Source organism: Halyomorpha halys, unplaced genomic scaffold (genome assembly GCF_000696795.3).
Source record: "Halyomorpha halys isolate HHAL.00 unplaced genomic scaffold, Hhal_1.1 Scaffold64.1, whole genome shotgun sequence".
Taxonomy (NCBI): Eukaryota; Metazoa; Arthropoda; class Insecta; order Hemiptera; family Pentatomidae; genus Halyomorpha; species Halyomorpha halys.
The window spans coordinates 1152009-1173193 of record NW_027116348.1 but is presented as its reverse complement, the minus strand read 5'-3'; the positions used below and the strand labels follow the sequence as shown (position 1 = coordinate 1173193).

General features: G+C 30.0%; 1 protein-coding gene across 2 annotated transcripts in view; it reads right to left on the bottom strand.

The window, feature by feature from the left end:
- LOC106692638 (glutamate receptor ionotropic, NMDA 3A) overlaps window positions 1-21185 on the bottom strand; it is a 553673-nt gene that overhangs the window by 406666 nt on the left and 125822 nt on the right. For both annotated transcript variants that reach the window (XM_067053147.1, XM_067053148.1), the window contains exon 3: window positions 710-838. In XM_067053147.1, coding sequence (XP_066909248.1) covers window positions 710-801 — 92 coding nt within the window. In that variant the 5' untranslated portion in view covers window positions 802-838. The remainder of the gene's footprint in view (window positions 1-709; window positions 839-21185) is intronic.

The window sequence follows — 21185 nt, the reverse complement described above, 5'->3', positions numbered from 1 at the left end:
GTTTGGAATGAAAAGACGCATATCTGTTTTGGGCCAAATCTGCAACGAATAGGATGTTAAGGTCTTTGTAGATGAGTTTATTTGTAACGTAATAAGAAGCATCAAGGATTTTACGTAAGATTTTGGATTGGAAGGATTGGCTGCGGGAGGAACTTGATGGCTTGGTAGAGCTCCAAAGCTCAATTCCATATGTCCAAATTGGTCTGATTATCGTAGTGTATACTAATTTTTTGTAGTGAATGGGAAATTCAGAGCGTTTGTCAAGTAAGTGTTGTAACAATCGGAATCCACGAGCAGTTTCTTGTCGTTTCAGTCTTGTGTTTGGATTCCAAGTAACTCTCTTGTCAAGATGGAGTCCTAAGTATCGAATCTATTTAACAGACGTTAGTGGAGTGTTGAGAAAGGATATTGTAGGACAGGAGGGTAGAGGTTTACTACGGAGAGTAAAGGTGATCTGATGGGATTTGTCAGGATTTATTTAGATTTTTCAGTTTTGGCACCATTCTTCAATACATGTTATGTGTGTCTGTAGTCTTTGTGATGCATTAGTTGGGTCGTTGTTTACAGACAGTACACATGTTTCATCAGCGTATTTTATAACATTTAATTTTAATTTATTATATCTTTGGTGGTGCAATTAATATTCTGTATTTTTAAACAAGCATATAATTAATATCAAATAATAAAGAATTATTTGTCGTGAACTCACGTGGGATCGGTGGTGGTGGGCTGGGTAGTGTTGCTGGCCGGCAGCGGGCGGGCCAAAGCAAGGAGCGCCGCCGCCAACAGGCCCGGCCACATGGCGCATCACCGCATCCCAGACTCTCTCCAGCCGTATCTGAAATCAAATTATATTATTAACATCTGGATTAGAGAATATTTTAGCACAACAAAAGTGCTTGATTCTTAATAGCTAAGAACAATGTGTTCACCAAACTTTTGATTATATCCAAACGAATTGATACAGTCGCTGGTTTTGATAATCTCAAGAAAAGACTAACAAACACTAAATAATGTTAACGTAGAAATTTAGAAAAGTAAAACGCTACCAAAAATCAAGAAAAATATGTACCAAAACTATGGAATTATTCATTTACAGAATTTCTAGGTGACTAAGAAATGTTTTTTATTTTTATTTATTTATTTAATGTGATTTACAACTGTACATGTAATCAATACAATAAGTAAATATGTTGTATGTTTCATTTACACTTGAAAATGTTGGGAAGGAACCACCCATTGGTGGTACTTCAAGCATCAATTTAAATTAGAAGGTTCCGTAACCATCTTCTTTTCGTACGCCTCGGAGGATTATCAGAGATTGTTAAGGATGAAAGATTAAGACACTAGGAAATTAAAAGTCATGTAATACAAACTATCAATATTAAACAAGATGCAGCTGAAAGCCAACAAATCAAAGCGCGGTTTATAACTTAAGTATACTCATGTCTTTGAGCACTTCAGAGTACTTTCATTTTACTTATATAGAACAACGTGTTATCATGTGAAAAAAAAATGTTATTTGCCGGTGAAAAAATTTGCCATGCTTAAGACATAATCTAACAGACATATCTCCTCTTAAACGGAGGAGCTATATTCAAACGATTTTGGCACTTTTAATCTAGATGTTTGTCGGTTATGTGCATGGTTCGGTTACATAGTGGTAAAAATGATATTTCATTCAGAAGTACAATGAATCTAAATTCGCGCCTAAATACCTATTTGTAATTGAATATACATATCGATAAAGAATCAAAATATAAGTGAAATTGTGTTTTGAAAGTTTTCTCGATTTTTTTCAGGAATCATAGCTTTAAAAAAAACCTTGCGAAACACCGTTCCTATATTTCACTATTAGATATAGATAGGGCCTTGGTTTTTGTTCCAAAAAAAAAATCAATATAGGTATACGAAAAACAAAACCAACTTATCATTGGTTCAAGGCTAAAGTGAAGTATCTGAAATGTGCTGTTCCGTTCTGTTTTGTTTAAATTATGTTTGTAGATCTAACGTAGACACTAATTTCTATTTATTTATTTTAATAAGTGACGTCACATATTCAGTTAGTTCTTTTTGGAATAGTCAAAAGACTATTTATTTATTTATTTTGTTACGTGTTTCGACCACTAGGGTCATTTACACTGTAATTACAAAATTAGTAAAAAACAATTGACAAATTCACAAATTAACAATTACAGAGTGATTATGAGAAAATTACAATTACAATTTACATTTTACAACGCAAAGTTACAATTACAATTGAATTATTTAGTAAATTACTATATTAAATTATTCATCCACTTATACATACTGGAATTACAGTTAGACTATATGTGATCATAGGTTTTAATAGTTTTTATAAAGTGAAAAACTTTTGTTGTTGTTGTGGGATCTTCTCTCATCGTCTTCTGTAAATCTGAAGAGAATCGGTGTGATTTGTAAACAATACTTTCAGAGAGAATGCTCTTAATTCGTTTCCGCAGTAGCAACAGATCAGTGCATCTTTTTTCATAAGATGAACATGTGTGAGTCGAGCATGGCCTATCCGGGGACGGGTTAGAACTACATCTTCTCTTCGTGGCAGATTCAAGTTTCATGCTAGACGTTTGTTTGTTCATGGTAAACGTTTCTGAATTGAACCAGAATTTGAAAACTTTTGAACAATATTGATTGTAGGGTCTTGTTTTTATGGCTACCAGGTAATTGTGAGATCACTGTGAACGAAAAGGCAGATTCGCAGGCTGGACTAGCTATAAAGACAGGTTAAGGTTAACATCATCAAAGATGTTATTTCTTGGATCAAAGAAATTGGATGGCAAGACGAATGGTTCAACAAGGGAAACAACAAGTTTAGAATGGTCTAGCAAACAGTCAAAAGACTAAACAACCATGTTAAATTCCAACTTAACTTTAGAGCTAAAGTTGCAGACACACCACTTTAGGTTTGCTTCGACGATACCTAGATTCAATTTATTTACTTTAATGTAAAGAACAGTAGATTCCTTTATACATTTAATTTTACGGCTTGGAAAAATACTGTGATTTTTTTTTCAAGCTTAGTAATTTTATACGTGTTTTAACGTTATATTTAATGTAAGCTCTGAAACCAAATATCAACTACGCACCCCTGCGGAGTCCCAGGAGCCAGTGGACAGCAAGGAGAAGTTGGGTCCCTCTGTCGCAAATGCGGCAGAGAGTCTGAAACACCAGCCCATGCGCTTGGTTGGGTGAGCGTGAAATTATCAATCAAATGAGGTAAAAATTGTGAAATGGAAGGAGCAAGAAAGAGAAAGAAAAAATGAATAAATTGACATATTTTTATTTAGTGTGTAGACTGGAATTGATTGTAAAAGGAAATTGTGGAAAAAAAAAACTGTTTTCTTTATTTTTTATTATATCATGTAAATATGGTAAATGTAATTTATATTTGCCCGATCACGGATTGATTAGTATGCTGTGTAATGTAGCAGCCCGATGTATTTGGGCAGCATGGATGAATAGAGCATTTCTATCTCTCTCTCCGTGTTTCTGAGTTTTAATAATTCGGAAAGTTGTTCAAAAAGAAAGTTCCTATAACACTATATTGACTTCCGAGAGTTCCGATACAATATATTGATTTGATTATTTTGTTCGTGTTTGAAATAAGTGTATTTTTATTTATTATTCTTTGTATGTCTTGTGCTTGCTTATTCAATTTAATACTTTTTCTTTTGCTCTTTTTTTTTATTTTATATTTTTCACAATCTACGATCAGAAAGAAAACTAAACTTGTTAATAAATTAATTATTAGGATTTTGATTGTAATTTATTTTTATCATTTTTTTAGATTACAATTATTTTAGTTGTAAGCGTTCTGATTATATTTTATGAGTTTTACTTTCACAAAACTACCGAATAACATTATTACTTAACAACCCAATAATGAAAATAAACATTTAACTGTTTTACTTTGCTTGCTTGATGATGATATTGATTTGGTAACTGTTGATATTTATTGGTTTGAGTTAACGGACTGATTACTGACAGATTACCTGGTCATTAAACTGACTAGAGAAACTAACGAGGTATCGTTAAGAATAATGTTTTATAAGGAATGATCACTCTCAAAAAAATGTTTACATCTAGAAAAATAATAGCGTTAGTGGTTCCGAGGTTTTCATGTAGCATTTGAAACATAGTTAAACAATTGATAAAATAAAACTTCATTAATAAAAACAATACTCCTCGAAACAACCACAAAATCCCAGCACGTTACGTACAATAAATTATAAATTTATTAAAAACTACCTTAAGGGTAAATCAATATATAATCAATAAATAAATATATTCAATATTGACACCAATATTAGGCTATGTATAACAAATGTGCCACTGATCTGATCATATACAAACATTGTCTTCAACATGACCAACTAACGGCCTGCTCATAGATGTTCAACATCGAGTTCAACGCGGCATGTAGTCATGGTTGACAATCAAGCAGATCGTTTGAGGTTCGTTTAAATGTAAGCCCCATTAGCTTTTCACCAGATATTCTTATTCTAAGTAGACGAATCTTATCAACATTCACAGAGAAATCAAGACATTTGTTGATATGAAATAATTCTTTCTTTTTACATGTTATAAATTTCCTTCCGTCTTACATTGTCCATTTTATATAATATTCCAAAGGCTCGGAGAAAAAAACCCAGTTATTTCACCTTAATTTTGATTACTTTATTGAAAACTAAAATTGTTTCAAAACGTTAAAAAATGAAATTAATTTTTCATTCGAAACTCCTTATCTTTAATTTGAAACTACTCAACGTTCAATAGTTTTCGAGATCCACTTTTTTAAAAAGCAGGATTTCATTAAAAAAAAATTAGTAGTTAGAGAATTTATTTTGGGAAAACCTTAGGAGAAAATCTCAGGAATCATTAGATGTTCAGATTTCTGTTAGTACTCAAATTAAAGCCTTTAAGTATTATTTTCGTAGGAGTAGTAGTTTCCATTAAATTTACAAGAATTTACATAATGTTGTTATTAAAAAACGTTTGATTATAAAATACTATATTTCAGGATGTGCAATGAAGTTCTTTATTGATAAGCTTTAAAGATGTAGGGCTCCGAATGAAAAAAAAATCAGTGAACATTATATTTTAATCTTAATTTTATATGTTAACATTACATTTAAGTACATATTAAATAATTCAATATTTCAATGACATTTAGAGTATTCCTTTTATATTCAAGGTAAAAACTGAACTATGATGAAAAAAAATAACACATGTGTTTTTTTTACTTAAAAAAACTCAAATCTTTGGAATAGCTGCCATTTTTAATTCCCACTACAATGGACTATGATTAGAAGAGTCATCAATGTTTACTCCTTACAATACACAGTAAGGAGTAAACATTGATGACTCTTCTGATTTTCTTGAATATTGGTACATCCAACAAAAAATATATATGTTCTTTCTTTTAATTAACTATTTAGATTAAACCATTGACTGTAGTTATTTGTTGTTTATAAACTATTGACAAGCCTATTATCTTAAGAATCGTGTGAAGAGGACACCAGTAAACAAAGAGACCATAGTTTACGGCAATATCTTTGGAATATATTCAATTGAAAAATAAATCAAAACTTCATATTTTGTGAGATGGCCTACTATACCTACAAAGGAGCTTTCCTTAAAGTGATCAAATATTGATTTATATAGAATATTATTAATCAAATATTTTACCCTAATATTTCAACTGTTTTTTTCTCTTCCCTTAGGTTCTTGAAAAATAAATATTTATTCAAAGTGTATCAAATATATATTTATCTATTTCCAAAATCCATAACTCGAATTAAAGAATTTCTTCATTTAAGTAGTGTATTTTATGACTTATTATTAAACTTAAAAAATATAAGAGCACTGATAATAAGTCTTCTTTATGGAGCTATAAAATAAGAGCCATGAGAAAGGAGCAATAAACCCTGAAATCGATGGACACTTCATCATCAGGATTCAGCTATAACATGAATTATAAGGAATCTATAATTGGGTCAAATAAAAATCAACCAATTAGTTTTCTTGCCCAAGATTTTGGGATTTAATGTGTTTCTACAAGTCATTGCAGAATATAAATTAGCTGAAAATAAAAGCCGAGTGAGGAAAAACATATAAATAAATTCAATTAAAAAATTAATGTTTCCATGATAAATTTAAGTTCAATGTTCATAATAAAGATAAATGTTGATTGTATATATTTTTATTTGTAATACTTGATAATGGTCTAAGGGGGCCGAAACGTTGTTCAGATGTTATAAAGAATAAAGAAGTGAATAAAGAGAATAAATATATTCCTAAAACGAAATGTAATAAAGTTTTTTATATATAACTTTCAAAAACTCTACTCGGGCAGAAATTTATAACTAGTCAGTAATAATAAAATAGTGAAAGTTAGGTGATTCCTTTTTTAAATTCGATCTAATTAAATAACTTATTTAAATATTATTTAAATAGAAAAGAATATTATGATCAGTAACTTTATTACAATGAAATGCTCTTCATTGTAATAAATATGATTTTTAGTGCACTTTACACAAAGATATTTCACAAAAATATTTAACAAAAAAAAAATTTACTATAGTAAGATTGGAATGTATAGTAGTGATCCTAAGTAAGATATCATTTAGTTGTATTCCTATCTTGATGAGCGGGAATTGTAAGAGTGAGCATACGCTTACTGGAGTGTTCACTAAACATAATCTTTTGATTTTTTTACATTTTTTCTGTTATATTATATTTTATTTCACTCACTGATTATTCATTATTTAGGTAACAAGTAAGACAATTAATTTTCTTTATTTTATTCATATTTCTAAAGTTTCTATTTCAAGTCATTTACAATGACATATTATTCATAATGTATTTTTTATTCTCCAGCTCTGTGCATAGAGACAACTTTACATTATAGTTTTCCTAAAACTCAGCCTACCAACGGAAGGCAATACCACATCTTCAAGTAAATTACTGAGGGCTAATTTAAGTTTGGAGGCAAATAATGCTTCTTCAGATTTATACTTAAAAATTCACGCCTTTTTTCAAAACTTATCAGAAGCATGAATGAGACTGTATCAATAAATAAATAGACTTTTCCAAATCAGGAATTAATTTCAAATTTTTTTCTAACTGTAGCTATAATCCGAACACAAATATCTCAGAAATTTTCAGATTAAACATGTCAGATAAAGTCTTGAATTTCACGTAAAAATAATAGTTTATTTTCCCCTAAAAATCAATACGCTTTTTCCCTTTCGGTTATACCGTAATAAAAAATAAGAGTGAAAGTGGTCACTACGATAATTTTTAGAACTGGGAATGTCACGAAATTCCAGAATCGCAGAAGTCGTAAGTGAAATTAGGTTAAATTACCCTTCGTCGTAAACCTTCGTCTTGCCCCACAAAATCTTTTAATAATACCCCACTTATTCCTGTTGAGCAGATCCGTTACTTAGGACTAAATCTGGACAAACGACTGACACGGAATCCTCATACAAGACTGAAAAGACAGGAAACTGCTCGTCGATTCCGACTATTACAACATTTACTAGACAAACGGTCCAAACTTCTAATCCATTACAAAAGACTGATCTACATGACTATTATAAGGCCTATCTGGACATACCTCAATGTCCCCTATGTTGCAGATTTGGCCAGAGCCTGATACCAATCCTTCCATAATAAACTTCCCAACCACCCAAACCAACTTCTCCTTCACTAACTCATAATCCTCCTAGGCGTCTGAAAAGAAGATGGCCTCGAGATCTTCTCCTTTAGAAGTGTTTTTGGAGTTCTATCAATGGGTAGATTCTCCACATGTTTATATCATGTCATAATATCACTTACAGCAAATTTACTTGATGTGTATATATGTACACAGTTGTAAATAACAATAAATAAATTATGAAAAAAAAATTAGGTTTTATTTTTTGTTTTTTTTTTCCAATCAATTTCTTAAAAATGTTTTCCTAGTATTCATTTAAAACATAACACAATAAAATTATTTTATCAGAGAATCTATGAAAATCATGCAAAATACAATACAATACAAAATATCACCTACAGGTGGTGTCAATATAGGGAATATGGTGAAGGTGTAAAATTGTATAGCTTAACAATAAACATATTCATAAAATGTAAATAAGCAATTAACCGACAGGTAAACCTGCTAAAGTAGGCCGAAATGTAGATGGGAGGGGAGGTTTGCGTCGATACTGACCTCGTGGATTTGGGTTTGGATGAACATCACTCGATGCTTTTAGACAGTGATTGGTGGTATTAGTATCGAACCTTGGAGTTTGCTAAGCCTTTGTAATTAATATATATGGAGTTAATATGATTGTAAAATATTTTGGTCTGAGACAGTAATGACATTGAGAATTGAAGACCTCAAGGCTAGAGTTATATTATAAATTCCATTACCTCAATTCGATTAATTCCAAACTCACCGTATTACAATAGTGTACGAACTCTTCAGTGAGTTATAGATAACAGAGATAATCCCTATCTACTGTAGTGTAACCTCTTTGCATTACAGATAACAGTGTCATGGCGACCTAACCTAGGATGTACAGAGTGTCAGTTTTTATTTATCTCTTTTCACCATAACAGAGTAGGTGTCTATCAAATAGCAGTGTTAGTGTTTCTCTTACCTAGTATCAAACATTGTTATGAAACAGTTATTTTGACAGTTACAAGTGAAAAATTAATTATTGATAAATACAACAGTGCCTATCTTACCTTGTTAAAGTGTGCAGTAGATCCTTTATTTCTATTTCTCATTTATCTCTTTTCACTCTCTATCAACACAATATTTAAAACCCAAATTAATTATCCGAAGAACCCAGCTTATTCTGGGCACAGCGTAAGGGTGTCCCTAGGAAACTAGGTTGTGGCCCCAATATAAACAATTTAACTTGTCTTTGTGAGAACAAATATTTTTTGAGGCCGTGAGAGAAACAATGTGAATTTTAAGTTTCATGTAAACCAATTCAGTCAAGTGGAGCTTTAAAGTTGTCCGTTATTGAGGAAACTCTTTATTTATTTTGTAATAATTTTATTTTCATATTAAAAAAAAAAAAACAATATAAAGAATATTCAATCGCTATTAGCAATCGCGACAAGAAAAAAAAATGGATTTAGTATTAAACTGTAGATTTGACAAAGATAAAGTAAACTTCTAACTTCAGCAATAACATTAAAGATCCAAAGTATAAGCACCGCTTATCTCCCCCTCCCCATCCTCGAACAGGACCGAACCAGCTTGCCGCTTCAGCTAAGGAGCAACTAATGACTTAAATATTGATATAGATCTTCCAATTACTCCTAAACCAAAATCAACTGCCCAATTAAATGACGCTAAACCTCAAGGAATCAGCTCAGTTACGATCGTATACCGTCAAATTGGGATCGATGCCTTCTCCTTCCGTTCAGACGAAGGATATAAAAATAAACTTTTTTTTCTATACCATAGATCATTTCAATGAAGTACGAAAGCACCAATGGACCCAAGTTCACAACTTGAAAAAGAAAAAAAGTCAAAAACTCTCACCGAAAAAAGATTCATCAGGTCAGAAAATATAGCTCCAAAAATTCAATAAAATCTCTTAGGATGAATTTAATCAAACAAATAGTGGATAATATATATAATATCGAATAAACTTTCGGATGTTTAGAGTATTCATAAATTTATGATATTTCTCCTCCCCTCTTGGAGTTTTTTCATCTATTTCTTCAACACATTTTCAATTTATAACTATTTTAAGTATTTATTCCACATTGTATAGCTTTCTTGTTGTAAATTAATTCAATCTAAAAAAAAAATATGTCAAAATTCATTGTCGTAATGACGTTAATGCTAATTCAGTGAACTATCATAGCCTAAATGGAAGGCTAACTTCGAGGCTGACTGCGAAGAACGGTTAACTGTTTGGTAAATAGTATTGTTGTACAGATGTAAATTCAAAAGAAAAATACTCAGTTCAACCTTAAGAATAGTAATGCAACAAACTTTGATCTTTTTATCTTCAAGAATCTAATAGACCTTTTAAAATTAAAAATATATGGCATAAAGATAATTAAGTTTAGTTTTTCTTTATTTATTGAAATTTCAAGCTAAATAAAATCAATATAAATTAAAAAATATTGATATCAAAATTTTTTTCAAAAAACAAACTACTATACATGATTAAAACATTTTAAAATATAATGATAAAGAAGAACCTTGGTACGTTACAGAAAGTTGAGCATACTGACTTGTGCCTACAAACAATCGATCAAGAAATAAAGTATTTTTATTTGTTATGAAAGCCAATAAGACATGCTAACAAACATCAATAAATAGCAAAAGTTGCCGAAATATCTCTTCCAAAAATACAGATGGAGGGATTAAAAACTGGAAATCTTTTTCCATGAACTAAGGTAACAGAATAAATCCTAGAATAAGGTGTTCTAACTAAAGTCTTAATTCCTTTAACTGTGAAAGAATTGGCTTATTGTTAATTCAGTCATATAACAATTGAAATTAATAATGTTTGGAACTAAAATTTACGATTTAATAAAATATTTAGAATGTCACTCAATTACTAGCTAGATCTTTGGTGAATCGATATATATTTTTTCAATGAAAAATGAATAAAACCTTGAATTGTACAACATAACTTCCGCTTACCATCCAACTTTAAATTGAAATTATTATTTAATATGAAATTCAAAGTAAGAACTGAACATTATCATAATAACCTTGAAACAAAAATAATCATTCATAAATTGAGATGCTTTATTCGTTTTATTTACACTTTGTTATAGTGCATCTATGATGAGATGAGATGCCCAGTGGCAAACTTTCTTCCGTCATCCCCACCTCTCTTTTGTGATCTATTCCAACAACCACTGCTGACTATCCGGAACTGTATGGAGCATGCGCAATCTGTGTTTTCCCCACCCGAATCCTTTACTGCGCATACCATAGCCTCTTGCTATCTCAGTTTTGGATAGTCAGAAGTGGTTGTTGGAACTGACCTACTCAATTGACTGGACTTCTTTTCCTTTTATAACCTTTCCTTGGTGTACTTCTGCAACTTTACAAATACAAATTCCTCGTCTCAGTTTTTCAAAACTATTTTTCATTGATATAGTAATATTATAAGTTTACCAAGTCAATTAAACTGGTTAGAGAGAAAACTATCCACTCTCAAACCTAAGACGTACGAACGTATTTAAATTCATGAAAACAGAGGCTAAGGAGTTGTACAATCCAAGTTTTCGCTATTATGAAAACAGTTTCCCAGGTGTCAGGAAAAACGCCTAAAAAAAAAATTATAAAAGAGAGTGAAGCTGCAGAGAGATAAACCTTGTTTTGAAACTCCAACCAAGAAACGGTCCAAAAATAAAAAAAAAAGTTAACATTGACAGCTTTGATAAAGAAGCTTGTCAATTTCCAGACTAGTGTTTAATTTGTATATGAATAATGAAAAACTACCGTCCTTGAGGAACATTTTATATAAAAAAAAAAAAAAAAAAATCAGGGATTAATTTAAGTGGAAATAAAGGCACACTATGTAAAGTAATAAATTTAAAATGAGGGAGTTTTTTTCTGAACACAATGATTGTAAAATTTCAAATGATTTTTTGGATAATACTCTGTTCTCAAATAAAAAATCAGAACAGAGTTGTCAATATATCTCCTAAGAATAAAACAAAAGTCAGTAAGAAACAGTATCTCTCAAAGATATTTTTTTTATTTTTATACCAGATCGGTTAGATGCTTGATATAACTTATATTATATATATTTTTTAACAGTTGATTATGAGGGGTATAGTCATACAAATGACACCCCTAACTACATAAAATGTTCTTATTAAAAGAAAAAAATAATAATAAAATAAATAGATAAGAATAATGCTTCTTATTAAAGGACGAAAGTAAAATTAATAACAAAAAATAATGTGTTGGGACACTTAAATAAAATAAACAATTTTTCAGATTTCTAATAGTAAAAAGAAACAAGTTAATTTGAAAAAGGGAAGAGAGAAGAAATGAATAATAATAATAAGTAAATAGAGGTAGTGTGACTATGAATTAATTTTAAATTTATTAAAAATTTATAAAAGAATGTTCTGCAGCAGTCTGGGCTTCGGTCTTCGGGTTGAGGTTGGGTTTCTCAGGTTGTAGGTCACTGCTCCTTTAACTGTCGAAAACTGAGAGTGGAACTATAATCCTCTATTGACTCCATTTGTAATTCGCGATACAATTGGCTATTTCTTATGAACCAAGGAGCATTAACTGCGATTCTTAGGACTTTATTTTGAAAAGATTGTAGTTTTTCCCTTTTGGATGCCGCTCCCCAGACTTCACAGCCGTACATCAGCAGTGGCCTGAGGATTGTTTTAAATATAAGAACAGTTGTTTCTGTTTTTAGTTTACTCAAAGATAAAGGATAACCTAAAGAAGCAAGTAACCTTCCGTTTATCAGTCCGGAACTTAGTAATACTTTAATGTTACCAAGTTCAGGACTTTCAAACCTTTTATTCCTGGTACAAGAGGAGGGGTTTCTTATGGCGAGGAGGGGGGAGAAGGAGCTGGAATGATGGGTGCGTGAGTTTACTTCCCTACAGGAAAACTCATCTTAGATGCACCATACCTTCAGCGATTTTACGTCTAAGGTATTATTTTACCAGCATTAGCTTTCTGATGCTATTTTAAAAATCTTTATTAATACTGTTATGTGTTTTATTCAGTATTGAATGGATTTTAAACCAGAGAGTATCTTTCTTTCTCTTTAAGTTTTTTAGATTTTTTTTCATAGTTTATGTTTACCCTATTCTTATTACGACTAATAATGTAAGATGTATAATTATTTTAAATACACAAAATTAAAAGTACTTTAGAAAAAGCTATTCTGAAATATTGGTATTTAAGCTTTGTTAGACTATAAAGTTTAGTTTCGTATGACTATTCTTTTATGAACTAGGATACGCATGCACGCAAGCAAACATACTCTCACAAAAATAATATATGATAATTGGTCATTTGAATTCAGGAAAATTAAGCCCTTAAATTAAGCCCTTTACTATATATTCTTTATAAAGTCGAAAGTAAGGAGAAAAAAAATGTAGCATATTCTTTATTTAAGTAAATAAATAATTGAGGAGAGTTCTCTATTTTAATAATCACCAGTAAATTTTTAAATTTTTATAAACATTTATCTTGAATCTGTGAGCACCATCCGTGGACCGTAAAAAGAAAAAAAATGAAAAATACTACTGCATCTATGCTCTGCTACAAGAAAAATGGACAATATAGATAAACTTATCTTTTCTGGCGTTGCTCTTTACTGTAGTAGACTGATTTATAAGTCCATGAAAAAAAAAAATACTAAAACTTATTCCCAGAGCGATAAACCATCTGCGGCTGGTCCGAAACACGACGGAATCGAGGATAAGAAAAAAAAAAAGTTTGACCGTAAAGTTGTCGTGATAAGAGAACAAGACTAATTGCCTCGGAATCAGAGTATTGGGGCGGAATAATGAACCTCGAGGAGCATTATCTTGGGATAGTTTGCAGCCGATCCATCAATAGTCGAGGGTACGCTCCCGTTTTCTTCTTCGCTGGACGCCTGTCAGTGATGATGAAAAGCTTCTCAAGTCTACGACACCCACCGAAATACATCACGGTGGCTGAGGGGTGCTCCATGATGCACGAATCAATCTCCAAACAAGAGCCTATCTGTTATAGTGAAGGATGACAATAAATTGTGTGATCGATTGGAAGGAAGTAATAAAATTATGGTTGTATTTGAAAAATCCATTGAATAAAACTTTGAATAATAAATAACATCAATTATATGTAATAATGTACAACTATAATTTATTAAATAAAAAAGTAATATAAATTTTTAATGTTTTGATAATATTAGTTATATTGTATTTATAATAAAATCTATTTCATTATATACCCCGATTCGCAGTTTTAGCAATAATAACATAGCTCAAAAATTTATAAATTTTAAAAACAAATATTGCTTTAATAAATAATTGAAAATATTTAACAATCATATAAAAAATATGTAATAACTTCAAGAGAAAAAAAAATAATAAATCTTAATTTTTTAGTTAAAACAAATCTCTCTCTCTCTCTCTCTCTCTCTCTCTCTCTCTCTCTCTCTCTCTCCCTCTCCCTCTCTCACTCTCTCCCTCTCTCCCTCTCTCTCTCTCACTCCCTTTTGGATTAGTTATATTGTATTTATAATAATATCTATTTCATTATTTACCCCGATTCGCAGTTTTAGCAATAATAACAGCTCAGAAACCAAGATCATGGTATTTCTTTAATGGTTTATTAACATGGACACTAATTTTATAGGAGATATAACCTAATAATAATATATAATACAATTTATTCAAACCCAACTACTTACTATCATGAAAAAATTTTTACAAGATCATAAAATAAAAACAAAATTAAACAAATACAATAAATGTTAGAACTATACGACACCCTATTGGCATTGAGGAACATGAAATATGCCCTCTCAAAGATTGGAATGGAAATAGACTGGAGATGCCTTCCCAATAAGCGCCCCAGGAAATCGGTTAAAGAAAAGACATCAATTCTGCTGGATCCGTGTCAGAACAACACAGACATCATTCTGAGGGATCCTTCAAGAAGTAACAATATTCACAAACTATGAACAAGGAATAAATGTATTCTGGGATAGCTTCGATTTCGTAACAATAGCAATCTACACTAGAATAATTTGAACTAATAAAGACTAATCACTCTTAGATTAATGATTACCAGAAGTCTGGTGATTGTCGGAGGCTGACTTATTTATTACCATTAAAAAATCCCTATTCCTTCCACTCTTCAATTTTTTTTCAATGAAAATGTGTTTCTCGTAGTAACGAAGTTACAACCAGAAATGAAAAACTTACATTATAAATGAAATGTAAAAAGCGGGCTGATTTGTTCTCCATTAGTGAATCATCTTCTTTTTTTTCAAAATATTTATACTGTAGAAAAAAATATTTTCTCATTCCAACAAAGACGGAGTTTGATTTTATTTCGTTTCTTGCCGGTGCCTTTTTAATATCCTAAATTTTTTGACAAATATAAGAGTGAAAAATACCACCACCTTGATTTTTTCACCAAAAAAAATCCATTATTTTAGCAGCCATCTTTATTTTTGAAAAAATCTTTTTCAACACCAATTTACGGAACATTTTATACTGAAAAATATTATATTATTGGTTTTTAAAAATGAGAATAAATAACAAAATGGTTAATTATTTTTTTCTAATGTCTATTTTTTTACTAATATCTTTTTTAGTACTATAAGTTTTTAGGGTATCAGGTAGGACAGAGTATGAAAAAGGGATGCAGTACCTGTTTGTCGCGAGATAAATTCTCGTGCCTACTCCTTTTCCCATGTATGTTTTATGAGTTTTATTGACATGAAGATATTGCAATATCTATTAAAAACATCGTCGGTATTTTGTTGAAAGGACTCATTCAAAATACACCATATTTATTTCTTAACCTTGTTTTGAAAATCGTATCCGGTTTCATAATTATGAGAGATAGTTGACCGTGGATGACGTACGAGGAGAAGATGGTTGGGGGTGTGGTCAAATTAAAACAAATAAGTTGGTGTAACTTATTTAATTGTGCCATCGTTTTGGCTACAGTTTCTAGCCTTCATCTGGGCTAGGAACAGAACAAGATAACAACCACAATAAGTATAGAAAATAAAATATAAACAGAATGACATAAAATGAATAATTTAACAGAATAGAAGTAATAAAATGAAGTGATGAGAGAAGTGGGAAATAAAATGTATAGTAATTGAAAAACTGGGTTAAATAACATAATTAAGGAAATAAAATAAAAATGAAGTTATATAATGCAAATAAGTATGAACATATTAGTTATTAATAATTTAAAAATTGAAATATGGAAGGAAAAAGAAAATTGAGAGAAAGAAAAGTGGGTAAAATAACATTATTAAGGAAATAAAATAAAAATGAAGTTATATAATGCAAAGAAGTATGAACATATTAGTCATTAGTAATTTAAAAATTGAAATATAGAAAGAAAAAGAAAATTGAGAGAAAGAAAATATATGTAACCCTAGATACTTATAACCTAAATTTGAAATATAACTTCTAACTACAATTGTCAATGTGGTGAAGAAGAACATTTCATATAAAAGATTGAGGTATAAGAGCATGATCCTGAAAACACTGATAAAGTAATAACATAATATTCATAAGTTTTGTAGTAAATTATATTTTATTCTTCCTTCAATTGAATAGATAAATAATATTTAAGCAATTCCAAAATTATTAAAATTTAATGATACTGAATAAAAAATTATTTTTTATTTTATAAAGTAGAAGAAGCAATTACGCCGACCCAATAAGCAAACGTAACCTGATCAAACATCCTAAGAAGATAATTACAACACTGTTTGCCATCTTCGATCAATGCTTACAAGGTTCTTCAATCAGGGATATATTAGCAGGCCACTGTAACCCAAATCGGTGCTGGCGGAGATCACTTCATAGGTCTATTTCATACTTAACCCTATACATAATTTAAAATTTAAATAGAATTCTGATTTAAATTACTTTTAAAAATATCTAATTTTTAGGTTGAATTTATTAGCTTCTTTTTTTTTCATTAAATTTCAGTAACTGGTTTTATAATCTGAAAGATTTACTAAACATTCTCTTCTGAAATTTTCTTTTTTATGCACACTTGTAAGAACAAACTTATTTAATATAAGGTTTTTTTTTTATTAGAAATTTCTTTTATTTTGATTATTATTACTATATTGAAAAATTTAAGTTTGCAGATTAGAATATTTGTTTGAAAACCTCTATAATCATCTATACTTTTTATTTAACCACTACTAAAAAAAAAAAAAAATATGTAATGCTACAACCGATGCAGGATCAAGGGCAGTGCCTTGAACACCGGTTGTGAAAAGAGGTTATTTGTTCGTAATTACCTTCAATCGCCAAATTATAAAGAGTACTTTATAGAGGTTGGGTGGGTTACAGAGTGCTCCCGAACCACAGGATTGAGTCACGGCTAGAGTAACAGAAAAAAATAATTATCTGCTATGTAAGGTTTCTAACCCCGGTCCTGAAAGTAAGCAGGAAAGCATTTACTCATTAAGCAACCCCTTTCTCCCATAGGACGATTCTTCCTTCTCATAAATACTTTATAGATTAAATAATTTTTATAGATTTTATATTATTATAACTATTATTCATATGCCCAGATTTGAAAAATGTGTAGAATCGTAAATGTATATAAAATCAATATAAATAAATAAAATTAAGTATTTATGAGAATATATATATTTATCATAGTCCAATAAGATGGCTGTTTTAGTGAATGTTATAAAATATGGTCTAAAGACTTTTAAAGACAATTTGGGATACAAAATGATTAGAACAGACCTAAGAACGAAGAATACTCTTTCTATGCAAAAATTAGAAAAATATGTAAGTAACTCATCTACTGTTTCTACACTTGATCAAGTAAATACTTTACAATGTGATAACCTAACTTCTACTCCATTATCACTCTCACAAATTACAAAAGGAACTGTTTCCAAAACAACCTCTTTTAACACCAATTATTAAACCTGCTGAGACAACATCAACTCAAGAAACTGCTTCCGAATTCAAAGTTTAATTGACCCGTAAGATTTGATGGTTTGTTTCGAGAAAGTTTCAAGAAACTAGAAGTGGAGCCATGTTACTATAAACATTAAGAGAAAGGGACCTTTTAAACATTCAAGAGGCCGTTAAAAGATCCAATAAAATATTAGAAACTATGTAAAAAGTTCGTGCGTGGTACTTAAAAAGTTTTTATTCAAGATTACTATAGAATTAGAAGACTCAGCAAATTCCTAAAATTCCACCAAGTTTAAATGTTTAAACTGCGATAATCATAATAAGCATACTAATAGAGTAACAGAAAACGCCCAACTAATCATTAACTTATTGATAAAAGTTGCCCTTTGTATATTATTGAAGTTCAGAAACTGGTTGCAAACACTGAACACAGCGTCCCGTTTCAGGAAGTACGATCAACTAAAAACTATAACTGAATCTTTACTAATTAAAACATTTAATGAAATTTTGTAACGATAAATAAACAGATTGACATACTACAACTTAATACACATCACTCTAAATATACACTAAACTCTTTACTTACATCATTACTCTATCAAAAAGAACTTTAATATTTTATTTTTAAAAGAATCATACGCACTAAATAATAAGGTTATAGGCTATGATAATTATAAAGTGTTTCATAAAGGTTTATAACCATATATAATAAAAAAATTGATGTCTAATTGTTTTATAACATTCCGACGCAGACTTTGTGTGTCTCGAAGTTAGGTTGGATTATCTGAAATTCATAGTTATTAGCACTTAATTTGACATAAATAATAATATTAAAACAAATAAGCTAATAACTTTCCCAAATTGTTATTTTATTGTTCGCGTTGACTCAAATACACGTTCAAAATTCCGATAGGACAAAAAACGGACTGGAGGGGAAGTGAATTGGAGAGATTTATTATGACTCATGAGTTATCTGTAGGAAATATATATGCTGATATCAATATGTTTGAAAGTACAGAAATACAGAGATGACAGTATGCAAATTTTTACAACGAACCACAACTTGAACTTTCAGGAGAAACTAATTTTTCGAATAATTAGATTATAACTTACGAACTATATACGTATGCTTATAACCAGTATCAGAACAGATATAATAATTGTGTACACCTTGCGAATAAAGCTGACCGGGACAGATTCACTACTATACAAAATCAGTTACAAAAACAATTTCTCTCAAAATCAAATTTTGATTCTGTTAATGTGACAGAAATGGAGGACAGAAAATTGGCTGCAATGACATTTGTTCCGTTTAAACGGAAGACTTGAAACAACCCACAATGATATGGCTAATTGTAACACCAGCGTGACAGAGAAAACTAAAGGCACTAACACTCCCTAGCTAACCTTGGCCAGACACAGCCATTTATTTTTCTTCATCTCTATTCTACTAGAAAAGGATTGAGTAGAGACACTTTGGAGTGCCTCTCGGAACAGAGATGGAGGGAGGGAATCTAGGAATGAAGAGAGAATAACCGAGCAATGGAGTAAGTCCACACCTGTTAATACAATTCACAACAGCATCATTATATTCTTAGACCAATTATTCAAAATTAACTAACACACCTTACCATGAATGTTTTGTTTCAGCCACCTCCCTACTTCAACTTTAATTTATGGTATAAATTTTCGTTTCAGTTAATTATGTTTCATTTATCACTATTTTATACAGTCCACAGCAATTAAACCAGCGATTCAAACGTGAAGGAGTGCCTGACATTAGATTGAAGGCGCACTTCATACAATATTATTTCTCTGAAATTTACGAAAACTATGATAAAACGTGTAATATAACTTTTAATGCAGCAATAAAAATAAATCAGAAAATCATCGTACTATTCCTTGGTTGAACAACGAACTGGGTTACGGAGGCAAACTTATATGTTACGAAAACTATACAAAAAACAAAAATACACGTAACACTACGAGAAACTAGAAGACTTCACTACACCTGCAATAAACATCAATACAAAAAATCAAATATACATGACTTCTGCGCAGAAGTTGCCTAACAAACCATCTGTTCACTTCAGGCAGTAATTAACAACCAGGATGAATTATAGAATGGTAATCTAAAACCTCTTGTTGTGTTTGTTGATATTATTTTTAATTATATATTTTTAAACGCTAATATGTTATAAACAATGTAACAAATTATATAAAATTCGAATCTTTTGTATTGTAAACATACAATATATGTAGTATGCTTTTCATGGCATGGAACATGTTCAAAGGAAATAATAGGATTATCATATAGGGAAAAAAGTATTTTATTTCATTTCATAATATTTTATATATTTTTTTCAATAATAAGGGAAGCTTTAAAAACTACTAGCTGCATTAGAAAAACAACAAGAAACTATGAATATAACAAAATCTTTAAACTTCTGATGTGTTAGAGTATTTTAATTTTTTTTTTTTTGGCAAATTGTTTTATTCTTTTCAATTGTTAGAAAAATCTTAGGTTAAGAAAAGTAAATTAAATACAATTGTATGATACATACATGTGAAATACCAGGCTTGTGTGAAAATATCATTAAAAAAAAAGAAAAAAAAATGTCTTTAAACTTTATTTAAATTAAATTCTAAAATCATTTTTATACACAGTAGTTATTCGTCAAAACATTAAGAATCATGTCTTACAGGGTATCAGTAGATTATTAATTGAGTAAGTTAAGAAATAAGCAGTATTTAAAGGAGAAATTAAGGACATAAATAGGTGAGTAATTCCGCTAGAGAAAGCTGGAATAATGGATAATATGCCAAAGTAAACAGTTTCATAGGAGAGGGTATACAATCCGGTAGGTTAGGATGAAGTATTCAAAGAGTCAACTGAGGAATAAGAGATGTGTGAATTAAAAATACTGGAAGATTTTTATTTTTTAAGCGGTAGGAAATGAAAGACACTTAGGATGATTATTGAAAAAACACCTCAACAACCAGTATACGAATCAAACAAAACAATTCACTAAATTAAAAGGTATAGATAGAATCTTTATCTGTCTTCTTCTATCGTTCATCTGAGTGACATACTTCAATATCGATTGAAATTCGAAGATGTAATTTTTTTTTTTTTTTTAAATAATTTATTTATTGATATTTACAACTGTATACACATATATACAACAAGTAAATAAGATGTAATTTAATATATATATTTTAATTAGTTTTAAATTGTCAACAAATCAAAATTGAAGTTCAGAAATTTTTACTTTCAATTATCGATATGTAATTTTTCACATTTTTCGATCCTCTAAAAAATGTAGGGAAGTATTTTATTTCATTTCATAATATTTTATATTTTTTTTCAATTATAATGGAAGCTTTAAAAACTACCTGCATTAGAAAAACAACAAGAACCTATGAATATAACAAACTGTTTAAACTTCTGTTGTGTTAGTGTGAATATGTGTATACATGGAAGTTTATTTTAATTTTTT